Below are 14753 nucleotides of genomic sequence, written 5' to 3' on the forward strand. Positions count from 1 at the left end.
GAATGGAGTGTTGAGTAATTGAAGGCAATAAGATGTGCGGCTCTATGCAAGTAGTACCGCATTGTGATTGAGGAAGCATAGTTACGAATTATGGTCGTTCTATTTGACCGTTTCCCTAACTCGACACTAAAAAGATATCCTGCTCAACGTGTTCTTGGCCATCGCTGTGGACAACTTGGCTGATACTGGGCAGAGCAAAGGGAAACAGAAATCTGAAGCAACAAGTGAGGATGGTGACGATAATACAGCTGGAATGGATATTGTCAAATCTGCGGATGGAGATAGTTTTAATTCGGCTGAGGAGGACGGGAAATCGTGAGCGAACACTTTTCTCTCAACTTATACTTTGCATAAATTTGTTAATCAGTATAACGAACTAGCCATTACCTCTAACGTCTCCTTTTCTATTTACCGCTTCTCAAATTATCAAGCTACAATATAGGTTTTACAAAGTAGAATCACTTTTAAAGTGCAAATTGTGGTTTTCCTTGATCAAAGTAAAATTAGCTATTCAAACAAGAATATGGATGTCCAAATATAGTACGTTCTTCGTTCGGTTGAAAAAAATACTTATTCTTATTGGTGACTAAATTGTCCTTTTTAGTCTATTCTATAATTTGTGAAGTTATGAACAATGTCTATGACAATCACGTCAATGTTGTTCAAAGCGTTTTTAGCATTTAGTACTCAAAATTTTACCACTACCTTATCAATTCTTCTCATTTTCTAGAACATTTTTGACCAATTCAAGTAAGTACTCGTTTTCAAACGCCTTTGCTTTTATCAATTGTTTAGAATGTAAGGCCCTTTCCGTATCCCAGAAACCGTGCCTTACATACTAGTTAATTGGCTCAGTCGTAAAGTAAGGTTCTTCTCCTAGAAAATAATGAAAACGAGGAATATGTAAGCATCGAAGAACGAGACAATGAATCCGAATCGGTTTACTCTGATGAACATCACGGTTCTGCTGAAAATCTCCAGCCGAAAATTAAACCCATTCCTGAGGCCTCTTCCTTCTTTATTTTCGGGCCCAGAAATCCGTAAGATTATCTCTTTATCCTTTACTCAACCTTTGCTTATGCGCACCGATGTCTGCTCCTTAATCAAAGAACGTCAAACTGACAGATTTCATCTTATTTGCAATTAAAAAAGTTGCTTTGGTCACGAATTCCGAAGAATAAATACATTTCCCCTCCTACTTATTGGCATTTTCTAGTGCCTTCGTATTACGATATGCCTAACTGCAATTACGCCAATTAAGGGGATTTCGTTCCTGTACTTCTTCCTTTGCTTCGAATTAATTGAAAAGTCATGTTTTTCCCTTCGGAATTTTAATAATTGTACAAACTTTTATTTTTATAGATAATGTGTCTTAGGTAAAGTTGCTCCAACTTTTTATTATGAATTACAATGACTCCATAAAACCGTTTTCAAATCTTTGAACCCATATTTCCCACCGACATTTATGTCCACTTTATCGCGATTTCATTTTTAAAGCTTATTTATCTTTTTATAGATTTCGAGTGTTTTGCCATTATATCTGTAATCATCCTTACTTCAATAATGTGGTACTGGTGTGTATTCTGGTGAGCAGTGCTATGTTAGCCGCAGAAGACCCATTGAAGGCAAACTCCTACAGAAATATTGTAAGTCTCGCCTTTTAATAGTTCGTTTTAAAATGTTAATAATAACAATAATAATAGATTTTTAACTCTTCAACATTGTGATTTAGTGTCACATTTACATTAAGATTGCACCTAGTTACTTGAACAGTGTGATGTTTCATGCTCTGAACCTCGAAAATGGAAATTTTTCTTAGCATTCAAATATTGCTTTAGATACTGAATTATTTTGATTACTTCTTCACCTCCGTCTTCACAGTAGAAATCACCTTGAAGGTAAGTCTCGCTATTGCTAAAACCAATGCATAATTGTGTACAAAAGAAGACTCGTTTAAATACAGAGATGACTTAGAGGAATAAACAACATACGTGTCTAATTGAAGCAATATTTGGATGTTATTTGTAGCATAAAAAACCAAGCTTCCATGAATATAGTCACTTAATTTCAACACAATCCATGTTTAAAGATTAATTAATCCAAGTTATTTCAATATAGAAAACGATAAATTTATTTTCATTTAAGGGCTGAATGACGATAACTTTTCCAGAACATGTGTAGTTTTAAGCAATAAGAAAACATGTCATGCCTATTTCACCGGAAGTTTCTTCTTACAGCATCAAATATCTTCTAATTTCATCATTTCGATGACGTTTATATTCTCTTGGACCTGTGATGCGATGTCTGACGCTTATAAAATATTTACGCAGATCACAAGCATCGAAATATTGCACGCACTTGTGCTTGTGGTTTTCTTTTAAAATTCGATCAACGTCGGTTGCATGTTGGAACGTTAAATTACCTTTTTAGATATTCAAATCCTTTCTGCTGGCATACTATCTCTTATGTTCTGCTTTTTTTACTAACTGGAATCCTAAATCATTTGCAGAATGATATTCAACTAAGGTTTGGAGTGTGATGTGGTGCTTTTTCTCAGCAAAGATAATCTTACCCTAAAGGGTACTTAAATTTTGTGTAGATAGATAAAAACATTTCATTCACAGTTATTTCCAGACAAATGGGGTTGTTTTGGAAACTTAAAACCCACCTCTCAATACGTAGGTAGTAACAACTCAAGGGGGATAAATTGCTAAACCATAATATAAAGGTAATTGTGGTTGCGTAAATCGTACTTTAATAATTGGCGGTAGGTAATCATGGCCGAATTACATAGCGCATACATCTACCTATGCAAGTTTCCAATTTTCTAACCTATTAGAGTGTACAAGAAGCGGTAGATTATATCAAGTAATTGCGCGACTCAAGCCATCTGGCCTGATTGGGAGGTTAGTGAGAAAATTCAGGCGTTCCATCAAACGAGATGCACGCAATCATTGACAATCGTCCTTTTTATTTGCGGACTCGGTGCCATTCAGCTTCTTATTTCCTTATCCTTTGTCTGATTTCGTAGGATAACCGCGTAATTACCAAGTATTCATGAGAAAGTGTTAAAACGATGACCTTCCATCATAGCAAATAGAAAGGAAGAATCACGTAGTAGAGAACATTGCTTCATATCCGACATTTTTAGTTTTGATTGTCATGGTTAAGCAATGTGTGGGCCTGCGATTCGACGTGTTCCAAAAGAATTGACTGGAGGATTGTAATGTTTCATCATTACCATGCATGTGTAGGTTATTACCTACGGATTTGCATTCCACAAGGGTGCATTTTGCCGTAGCGCCAACAATCTGCTTGACTTAATGGTGGTTCTGACGTCTATCATTTCCTATCCTATTGCGTGAGTTGCATCTCTTGATGTTGTGGTGGTTGGTGTTTTATGTTGTTTGGGTGTATTTTCTATCTTAACCTGATACTCAACTTATTCATTTGGAAATTTAAAATCATTTAAGAGTATTTTGACAGACTTTATTCTGAAACATTGGTCAGATGACTTTTGACATCCTGTGGATAACAATCACACCAAGGGCGGCCCAATCGCAGCTGGAAGCATTAAAGTTGTTCGCGTTTTCATTAGTCTTTGTGAGGATTACATTATATCGTGTACGCAACGCAAATCTATTATTTATTACATTTTTAATGCATAAATGCTAGGTATTCTTAACGCTTGCACTAGTTGACCCCAAAACAAATGATAAAGCGAAGATTTAGATGTTTGATTATAGGCTTAATAAAAGATTTTGCATTAATCTAAGCCTTTTAATAGATCATTTATGAGAACAATGCGCTATGTGGTTTTTTAAGGCAGAATCATTAATGCTACATTTTGTTATAAAAGAACATTTCAGAAAAGTTAACTCTAAGGAATTTGGGATCAGTAATTATTTACATGACTATTTATCAAACTTGAGATGGAAGAGGGATATGCATTTAGTCAACGAACAGGACATCCACCACCCATGCTTAACAGCATTCACAATTGGTATGATTTCTTGCGAAATTAGCAATGTCAACGTTATCTCCATAGTAGGGGAGATAATGACCATGTCCGGTTCTAGTTAATGGAGTGTTACAGGTTTATCAAAATCTACTTGGTGTCGAATCCTCAAAGTCGATTCAGTTATCGTTGTCATCATTATAAATGTTACTATTTCGTTGAGCTCATCTGACTAAAATTTTAGCGTGTAAATTTAATTGCATTGGTTTTTAAAAATGTCTACATTAAAACCACTAACTTAACTTGTTTGTTAATCCTGTCACACCTCTCCAGTTTGGACACCATCTCTGTTGTAAAAATTTTGCGAGTCTCCCGTGTTCTTCGACCGCTACGAGCTATCAACAGAGCCAAAGGTCTCAAGGTAAAATATTACGTGTTCGCCCCTTGAGTCAATGTCTACTTAGTCGTAACGTAAGAGCTTGCTAGCACGAAACTGCCAGACGCCCCTCACTAATAATACGTTAGAATTCGCTGAAGTGGCAGATTTGTGGTAATTAACTAGACGAGTTCTTGCATAGATAGTGGCTGTATAAACTATACTTAGTGAGCACTTTTTACGTTCAAAGCCTCCTGTAAGGCTTTGGACTATCAGCTCATCCATAACCATTAGACTCTTCCCTTCAAATTAAGACCTATTTCGAATTGCCAATTCATTGTTTATTAATCACCAACGAAAGTGAAGTCAAGCAATTTGATTTGATGTGATTGTAGATGGACAATTAAAAATTTGGGGAATTTGTGAATCTATTTTAAGCTCTTTATTTGCGATCTACTGCAGCATGTCGTTCAATGCGTAGTGGTTGCAGTTAAGAGCATCGGGAATATTATGTTGGTCACATTTCTCCTTGAGTTTATGTTCGCTGTTATCGGAGTCCAGTTGTTCGCTGGGAAGTTCCACTACTGCAATGATGAGGCGCGGTTCTATAAGGAGGAATGTGCGTAAGTTTCTAGTACTATGCCTAGATTTGTATTTTTAATTCTAAGAGGATATGGATGGCTTTGAAAAAGAACAGTAGGAAAATATAATCTCTTATCAATAATAGTAATAATGAACTTGATGACTTTCGTAACTTGTTTTCTTGGGCAAGAAACCAAGATTTGCTTAAGGTTCATATCAAGGTTAGATCGTGTACTTTGTACTTCATAAAAGTTTCTTTCGCAGTAGTATGCTCTCTGAATCCTCTCATGCTTCTGAATTACCTGTAAAAGGGCAAAGCGATATTAACAGTACCAGTGCTTTTTCAGGGGTCCATTTATTAAATATGACTCAGAGGATCCAAGTTTGCCTGAACTAGTGGAACGACGGTGGATTAATTATCCACTTAATTTTGACAATGTTCCCAACGGTTTATTGACCCTTTTTGTGGCCTCTACTTTCGAGGGCTGGCCCGCACTTTTATATCAGTAAGTTTATTAATAACTTAAAAAGCAGTGAGAAATATCTAGACCGTTAGCTATCTAGGCATCTGGAAAAGCAAAATATTTGTTATCCTGAAGAGTATCTTCAACATCTATTCCTAGAGATTTTTTTGTTCAGTGCTGTTCAGGCACATCTCATCCATTACGCATGCAAATATGGGTTTCAATTTAAATGCTGGGCAATGCAATCACCACATCATTAAAAATGTGGACTTACAACTCAGTCTGTTTTTAAGTGAATCTGGCAACTCTAAAATTAGTATTCAATTTTATTGGAAAGCAATGAAGATGCTCTAATGAGGAGGTCGATACAAAGATAGTTTGTGTAGATTTGCTCACTTAGAGATGCTTTTAGTGGGACGTCTATTTCAATTATTGGTAGAAAATCCCCTATTTGCAGCATGGGAGTTGTTAAAAATTGGAAATCATCGTAGGTACTCAAAACATTCGAGGAGGGTTAGTGGGTTGGGAATTCGATAATCGAATCTCACTGAGGCGAATGAGTTACAACGCTCCCTCACCAGAATGACGAGCCATTTAACTCCAAGTGGAGCAGGTTTCTTCCTAATTTCATGCATGCGAAAAAAAAGACAATTCACGGGCAAGTGAAAATAGACGTGGAGATGATCTCCGTGGGACGATGCGGAAATGATTTGCAACGAATCATTAAGGCGTTACGAAACGCCCACTGCGACTTTACCATATGATAGGTCATGATTAATAAAGTACGGTCTGACCCCACCAATGGATTGAATATGTGGAACCCACACTCATTTGACATAGTTTCATCATTATCATTTGGGAGGGTATGGTAAAGCCTATTTGTTGCAATACACTTTCCGTCATATTGTTAATGATCCTTTAGAAGTTACCATTCAGTTATCGTCGAGATTGCTGATTATGTAGTCGGAAGTGTTTACTCGTGTTTATTTTTTACTTAGGTTATCGCCTTATAATAACGCCGATTTTACGTTATCATTTCCTTGAATGAGTTAAAAAATTATGGATCCACCTCAGGCATCAACGCGCAAATTACACCAACGTCAGAATTGTTTCATGGTTTTTGGAAAATATTTTCAAGTGAAATGTTTTGGTACAAAAATTGCAGAGAGCCGCAGAAATTCATCAGACAATTCAGTTATGTGTCTAGGCTCCACCAAATGAATGGAATAGTTAAAGCTTTCTTGTACCCGCCTAATTGTTCTCTGAAGTCTATTTTTTCTTGTTAGTCTTCAGCGCTGAGTGATAATGACGCTAAAAGTCCACATTTATGCAGTGATTTGTTTTTTGGTACGAAAAGTTAAAACTGATTCACTTCCATATCTTCATAATTTTGCGTAAAATCTACTGAAGTCATATTTCTTAACTGAACTATGCGCTCATTACATAGGTTAATTCCTAAAGCTACAGTCACCGTTTAACATCGTTAGGATTTGTTGGATGTCTGAAAATCAACTTCATCCCTCTAAGAGTATCTTCCATGTCTTAAAGTGGATGCGGACATCTGTATAATGATATTGACAGATATTAGCGTTTTCCCTTCATGCGATTTCTCCATCACCTACAGATCTATTGATTCTTATGCGGAGGACCATGGAAAAGTGTACAATTGTCGTCCGGTGGTAGTCATTTTCTACGTCGCCTTTATAGTTGTGGTGGCGTTCTTCATGGTTAATATCTTCGTTGGTTTCGTCATCGTCACATTCCAACAAGAAGGTGAGCAGGAGTACAAAGGTTGCGAGCTGGACAAAAATCAGGTAAGCAGATACGGTTCGTTCACTCTTTAGTCAATTTGAGCTAAGGTATATGTTCGTATTCAAATCAAAATATTATTTTCAATGCTAATTTATAGCTGAACATTTCCACTGTGTTTCAGCGCTCCAAAAGCTTTTTTTTGCTTTAATGTCTAAATATTAGTGGCATATTCTCCAATAACTAATCTTGACAAATTAACGGAAAATGGCGTTATCACGATACATCAAGCACACACTATCCCACCGTTTTTCACGTTTAAGTCCTTGTATTGCGAACCACTTTCTAAAAGATCATATTGCATGAAGAGTCAATAAACGCCTGACTAGAAAACAACCGAATAACTGAAAGGTTGGAAGTCTTCTTTTATTGAAAGAAGTTAATTGTCAAGTAAGTAATATTACAATATTTCAAAGTCGCAATGTATACTATTTGCGGTTATTTGTGATCTGTCAAAACAAGAGCGAAACCGTATGGGTTAATAATTGTCTCTTAGGGTTCTCTCATGTACTTTAGTCTAGGTCACGACACTTTAGCGAGAAAAATGTTAGCCATTAACGACCAACACATCAAACATTAGAATATCTTTTGGCGTCAACCGTGCGGGCGCTATCTACCTAGAGTGTTTCAAACTGCTTTGCGCTAACCTGCTTTGAACTCGCTTGCGATGTAAGGCCACTGCGAATAATTTGATGGTGGAAGAAGGTGCTTTCTTCAACATCAGGTACATACTACTAAAAAACTCCGTGCTGTGTTGTAATGGAATTTGCGCTATCACTTAGCACTCAACCCACCTTTTACGATCATTTCCAAACGAGTTGGATTGAACAACAGGAGACATACATTTGTGACTAAAGCACTTCCTTCTTAGCCTCTCTATCGGTTTGATACAAAAGCATAGATGGTTTTGCCTCTTATCAGCCACACGATGAGGAATCACCCTCATATCACCAAACAGGCATCAACTAATGAGGCGCTGCTTTGACTTGGTGTTACTGCACAATTATAGGTCTTTCGTTAGATTGTGCTATTCTGCATGTTTAACTTTAAGATTGCATCGAAACTAAGTATTTAATTATCTCCTCTTATTAGTATTCCTCAAATTCATTTTCAAGAGTGGGTCATTTCGAAAGTCATTGGTTGAAGCTATACTTTACTGCTTTAATCGTTTTACTCTTTTTTGATTGAGACTTGAAGAATGGCATTTGTTAAACAAGATTTCTGTTTTCTGCCCATCGATTGTTTAGTTTTGATGCAAAGTAAATTCTTGAGGAGGAATTTCCAGAGCGTTATTTCTTATCTACTAACTTCACTCATTTAGCTCAGGCTAGGTGTGATTAGTCACATTTGTAGCTGTTTTCATTGATTACCTAATACTTTGCACTAGGAGCCAGGCAAAACTGGGGCCCTGATCCTCACTGTTTGACAGAGTTTCGATTCTCATACTACAGTTGTATGAAGCGGTAGTCTAGTTGCGTAACAAATATGACATGTGTGTGCAAGCTTGTGTACACACCAATGCACTCGCAGCGTCTCAGTGCGCCAAAGTTAAGTATTCAGTGGTACCACCAATAAGAGAAATGAGCATGACACGGCTTTAAGCCGATTGGTTGCAGTATGCACATTTGCACTCACCCACACTTAATGTGCACGTCTGCATAAGTGTTGTGGTATCAAGCGTGCGTAGGACCGCTACTAAGAGGGCGACAACGCCGCACCTTAACCAATGTCGGCAGGCTCTCAGGCGTGTTAATTTGGATTAAATTTTGCACTATTCCTTCTCAAACTCGTCATGGAAGCGACGCATAATCATTCTGAACCTAAATCGACCCGGAATACTGCAACAGAATCTGGTGGATTAAGTTCGGGCGAGTTGGCCGCGGCGATCACTGTTCCGATTGTTGTAATTATCCTCGCTGTGGCCATCGTTTTGCTCTACCTATATTTCCGAAAAAGAAGGTCCAGGTTTGGATCCTACAACCCCAATGAGCTAGAAGTTAATGCCGGTAATGTGGACGGCAAAAGCACACCCAATTCAGGATTATGGCTGCCTCCTAAGGAGCGACTCTTCTGAAAATACACTCCTTTCACCGTTGTACAAAACACACAACTCAGACCCTAGAGAGACCGAACTGTGAAAAAAATAAAGGTTTTTTTCTCATCACTGCCTCTGTGTCAATATGCTTTCCTTTTTTGTCAGCGAAAATGCATCGAGTTTGCGCTGAAGGCTAGGCCTGTGCGTCGTTACATTCCGAAGGAGCGATTCCAATATCGTATCTGGTGGTTCGTCACCTCGCAGCCATTCGAGTATTGTATCTTCATTTTCATCCTCATCAACACCATATGTCTCGGTATGAAGGTAAGGGAGTGTTGTGCCTGTGGCCACCATATTGGATGCAATTTGAAACTGTCGCGTTTCACACTCGGTGAGGTTATAATAATGAGGATAATGCTGAATGTGCTACTGGGTGAATTTTATTACAATTCTGCATATATTGGGTGTTTATTGGCAGCCTACAGTAGAATCTACCCTAATATACAGTTCCATCCTTGCAAGCTGTACGGAGGGCCAAATGAAGCACAAGTTCAGCTTATATCTCGCAATTCTAGTGTTTCCCTTTATGCATCCATTACCTCTCTGTTTTTAATCATTAATTCTGCTACCAAGGTTTAAATTTGCTACTTGTGTCACTAACTTTTGTAGCACTAAAGCTTTAACTGATTGAATTCTTATTTAAAATTATGGTAATTTTGTGCTGTTTAACTTAAAAGGACTTTAGTAGTCAAATTAACCACAAATAGCAGTTTTAAGACAATTTGATTTATACTATAGCAGAACAGCCTGATTGTTGCCTTGAAATTACTTCCCATATACATTTTATAGAAATTTTATGTAATTACACCTTCACAAGGGAACGATGAGTTAGAATCTGTAAAATGATGGGTGTGATTGCGCAGGACGCTAACTCCAAACCTTCCTCGTCTGGGGAGTGATGTTACCGCTTAGCGCCGAGTGCAGGCTGTGGGCACTACCAATGTGAGGCGTGTTTGCGCGAGACCGGCATCTTGAGTCACATGTCACACCTTGAGCAGTTTGATACACTTACTGCATAGACTACAAAGTAATAGAGAAAAGAACAATAGTCTGCATCTATGACCTTTTCCAAAAGTTGAAGTAAGTTGAAACCAAAGTCAACGCTTAGGGGTGCGCTTACTAAGCAACATTACACAAGTTGTTTAAATGACTCTTAAAGAACTCTAGATCTAAGCATTGGAAGTTTTGACGCACACAATTTCAAGCAGAGCCTGAAACTTTCATTGGTATAATTTGTAACGCACTAATTTGAATTTAATTGCTAGGCTAAAGGAGATACAAGTACGGAAAATGTTTGATGTAAGAACGAAATAGATGCTTTCTGGACTACGCAAAAGTCCATTCGAAGCAAATTCAGCTTACAGTGTAAATTTACAAAGTGTACGGAGATTTTTAGTCGTATTCTTGATTTTGTCTTCCTTAAAGTTATTATTTGTAACTTATTTAAATACTTTTCGAGGACTGCTATTGCTTATCTCATGAACAAATTTAGTTGCGGTTGATTTTACTGATAAAATATTTTTATTCATTTTAGGTTAATCAGTAAGAAGTATGGGTTCGATACTCTTTTTCGCAAACACCATGTTGTCAGCAGAATGCTTAAATAAGAAACCTCACCTCCAACGTTAATGGTGCTATAGAGTGGTAACAACGAGTGCGTTTTTGTGAACGCTCCTCAAAGTTCCTCGAAAATAAGAAAAAACTGGGCCCTTTTGTGCCTTAGAAATCATTGACAAACGTTCCATTAATTGAAGGCATTGTTCCAAATTAAGCTCTGCTTACTAAATATTGAAAAACTGTACTTTGTCTTTGAGGCTAAGCTCAATCTAAGTCCCGTACTTTTGTCACGGTTTGCACGGAATTTCTTCGTACAAAACTGTATTTTGGCTCCGTATTTTTAAAGAATGGGTAAATTGTTCAATAAATTGAATCGACATTTATCGTACGTGGTAGGATAACGGGATTTGAGTCCGTACATATTTTCTCTTTGCTTTGCTAATGCGCATTTCAAAAGTTTAGTCAAATTTTAGTCGGTAGAGTAGTAGATGATGCTGTACTGAACAAGGCGAATATTTTTCCGGATTGTTTTAATGCGAACATTTGATCTTGCTCAATAATGGGTAATTATTTGGTGAATCGGTTTTTTTGCTTCCAAGCAGAATAGCTGTTTGAAAAATTGATTGATGTCATTACCATCATTGTTCTAACTCACTCGATCGAAACGATAAGCATGCATTTAAAAATAATTATTTTAAATACTTCTGTTTCCTTTTTGCCAGTTAATTAATTGAATATCCATTGCGTGTTCAATGTTTAACACTTGATATTTTCGTCTAACTTTGTAAACTTTCCAACCATCTGACCTACAGTGAATATCGTGAAATTAGTTTGATCTATGATGATCGTTTACGCTCTGTTGCACCAGAAACCTCATTTTCATTAGATAAAGTGTCTACTCCGGATAATACGCATGCTTTGGCTTTATGATCAGATACGTCATGCGAGTTTTACTCACCTAGCCCGCTTTCTCACCAATTTTCCCAACCGCTATCTGCCAGAGTATTTTGGCTTTTAGTTAAGTGGGTAGGATTCAACACCCCTTAAGCTAGAGATGTGGCTGTAATTAGTTATGTAGTAGGCTACGTTAATTATCACTACTTGTGTGCTTGAGTTAGCTCAGTGAATGGGCTCAGAAATACTACCTTTCATAGCCAAGTTTGTTTTGCCATTTTTAAAAATTGATCCCTGGGTTTAGAAGAAGAGTGTATGTTAGAGTGACAGAGTGGACCACATTGAAGTGTAGTAAAAAGAGTTGTATTAATTACCACATGCGAATTCAATCCGAGCGAATCTTACTGAATGGAATCGTAAAGTATTTTTTCAAGATCAAAAAAGATCCTTGCAGACATAGTAATATGGTCTCCTTAGCGTTCAACAAATTGTATTTTCTCACAAATGGAACAGGCAGGAGATAAGTGGTTGTATTTAGAATATAGCTCATATTTTATTAGTTGAAAGGTAAGTTGCGGCAAGTATGAAGTGGGGCACAAAGAAGTTACGGATATTTCACTTGCGATAGGAATTGTGAAAACATTTCTTTCAAGCTTTGTCTTGACATAAGATCGGATAAAATTTTGCAGCTAAGTTTCCCAACTTGCTGAGGGGTAAAAGTGCGATATTTTTATGCGCATAAATTTCGTACTTACATTACTGAAGGACATTCTATGAACGTTTCTCAACTGTTTTACTTCCTACATTTAAAGCAACTCAGTCATTGGAAGGTGGATCCGTGGGATTAATTACAAAATTTGGGTTTAGGCGCACGGAGACATTTTGATGTAGGGCACCCAGTAGCGTGCTATCTTTCAAGTAAAATATAAATTGTCATTTCGTTATGTTGCCATCAAGTGGTGCTTGACAGATTTGTACACACTTCAATCGTATGCGTACAAATGCGAGAAATTATAATTTAACTTTACCTTGATTTTTTGAATGGAATACCTGTATTTCAACTGTTACAAAATTTTCCTGATGCTGCACGAGGCGAATTTGGCAACCATTTTAAAATAGTACTTCAATAGGCAACTTCATAGGATTTAAGGTAGGGATTTCCCTGGTTCATCTCAATTTTCATTGAGCAACAGATGGAAAAACAAAACGAGACACAAGCATGATCACCTACATAGGTAGTAATTTCGAGTTTTTAAGCCGTCGTTCATTGTAATGGGGTGCGCAACTAGTTCAAGGTCTCTGCACTTAGAATACTGCATTTTTGCATAAAGTGAAATCGATTGTGGTGATAAACGCTCTTTGTGTGCGTGTATTGGTTACCATCCTACAAGATTTGTGTTCTCATTTCCAGTTTGAGGGCCAACCCCCGGTTTATGCTGACGCGCTCGACTATCTTAACATGATATTCACCGGCGTATTTACAGTTGAATTCATTCTCAAGCTCACAGCCTTGAGCTTCAAGGCAAGTCCCCATTCGTATTTGATTCGCTTTGGGGTAATTTGTTTCTTTGCAGCAGCATAATTTAACCCAAGCCATAGCTTTTATTTTACCCATGTTAATGTCCATAACGGTGGGTGTTACATGATCTGCCTGACGCGAACGTATAAACGAGGAATTTCATCTATCGAATTGATGAACTTGCAACTATCCATTTTGAAATGTTTAGGACTTAGAAATTATTTCAAATGTTAATTCGCGATTGCTCTTATACATCTATGTGGTAATTTCCGAGCAGCATGTTGAGTTTGTCAAAATACGTTGCTTACTTTTTCATTCTTATGGAAAAAAATAAGTAGTAAGTTTATGCACAAACTGAGTTTGTTTGCGCTACACTGCATTGCGCACCACACACAGTAATTGTAATAGGCTGGAAAAGTGGCGAAAAATGCATGTTAATGAATGACGGGTGGAGCCATACTGTAACGTTCTGAATCGTTTACTGTGGAAGGAGGATTATCACTAACGCACAGAAGGGCTGAGAAGGCCGTAAGCAAGAACAGAAAGCCATGTCGCTCCGAAGTAAGTCGGAATGGCGGAGACTGAAGAGGCCGTGTAGTTAAATGGACTTTAGGGCAAACAGTCTTCCGTTATTACACCATGCCTATAAACCCATGTTTGTCTTTTTAGAATTATTTCAATGACCTTTGGAATGTTTTTGATTTCATCATAGTTGTTGGGAGCTTCGTTGACATCGTACTCTCACACATTGCTGTGAGTTATTTTTTGCGGCTTTAATAATTCAGCTCTGCATATACTGGTTACAAATTCAGACAAAACTTACGGTTTTATGATTTTGTATTTATAAATCAGATCTTCAATCTTTCAAAAACTACAGAGCAACAGCGGAATATTAAAATATGCCATTTCTTGGAAAGTTTTACCATTTTGCGAATAAATTGATTAACTCCTTAAATACATTCTAAGTTAGAATACAATACATCTTTATTTGATGAGTAACTTGAATAATTATAATTGAGCACTATTAAAAAATGTGCTTAATTTTGGTTCTAAAATTTACTAGAATTTCTGATTTCTAAAAAGATTGTACTTAGGTTATTCGTGTTATTTATACCTCTTTAGGAAAACTCGAAGTTCATTAGTATAAACTTCTTCCGTCTTTTTCGGGTGATGCGATTAATTAAGCTGCTAAGCCGGGGTGAGGGCATTCGTACACTTTTGTGGACATTTGTCAAATCATTTCAGGTAAGTTTTAGTGAAGGAAAAGCAAATGTCTTGAAGCATGCATTAATTTGGTTGCAGAAAGTGCATCATTTTTTGCATTCATTATCTTAAAAAACAGTGGTACCCGACTGTGTTGTTCTTATCCACCGTTTATTGAGGCCATCACCACGATATCTGGCTTCTTCTGAGCAGTCACTTGCGCACTTGATAGTAGTGGCAGTTTAAACTCTATGCCATTTGAATAAATTTAGTTTACGTAAAAACTATTGATTCGG

The 14753-nt window shown here is 37.2% G+C and overlaps 1 protein-coding gene across 1 annotated transcript in view; it reads left to right on the plus strand. All coding sequences in view use genetic code 11, as the record gives it.

Annotated features, from left to right (window-relative positions):
• Positions 1-14753, plus strand: part of EGR_02129 (Voltage-dependent calcium channel type D subunit alpha-1) — a gene marked incomplete at both ends in the record, with an annotated part of 41880 nt that overhangs the window by 11795 nt on the left and 15332 nt on the right. Inside the window, 13 exons of the mRNA XM_024491378.1 lie at positions 135-315; positions 864-1040; positions 1517-1646; positions 1839-1898; positions 3255-3361; positions 4292-4379; positions 4797-4957; positions 5264-5422; positions 7005-7194; positions 9390-9548; positions 13045-13290; positions 13924-14007; positions 14377-14499. Of these exons, the coding sequence (XP_024354231.1) occupies positions 135-315; positions 864-1040; positions 1517-1646; positions 1839-1898; positions 3255-3361; positions 4292-4379; positions 4797-4957; positions 5264-5422; positions 7005-7194; positions 9390-9548; positions 13045-13290; positions 13924-14007; positions 14377-14499 (1865 nt within the window). The remainder of the gene's footprint in view (positions 1-134; positions 316-863; positions 1041-1516; positions 1647-1838; positions 1899-3254; positions 3362-4291; positions 4380-4796; positions 4958-5263; positions 5423-7004; positions 7195-9389; positions 9549-13044; positions 13291-13923; positions 14008-14376; positions 14500-14753) is intronic.

Source organism: Echinococcus granulosus, assembly GCF_000524195.1.
Source record: "Echinococcus granulosus chromosome Unknown EG_S00009, whole genome shotgun sequence".
In the NCBI taxonomy this organism is placed as follows: domain Eukaryota; kingdom Metazoa; phylum Platyhelminthes; class Cestoda; order Cyclophyllidea; family Taeniidae; genus Echinococcus; species Echinococcus granulosus.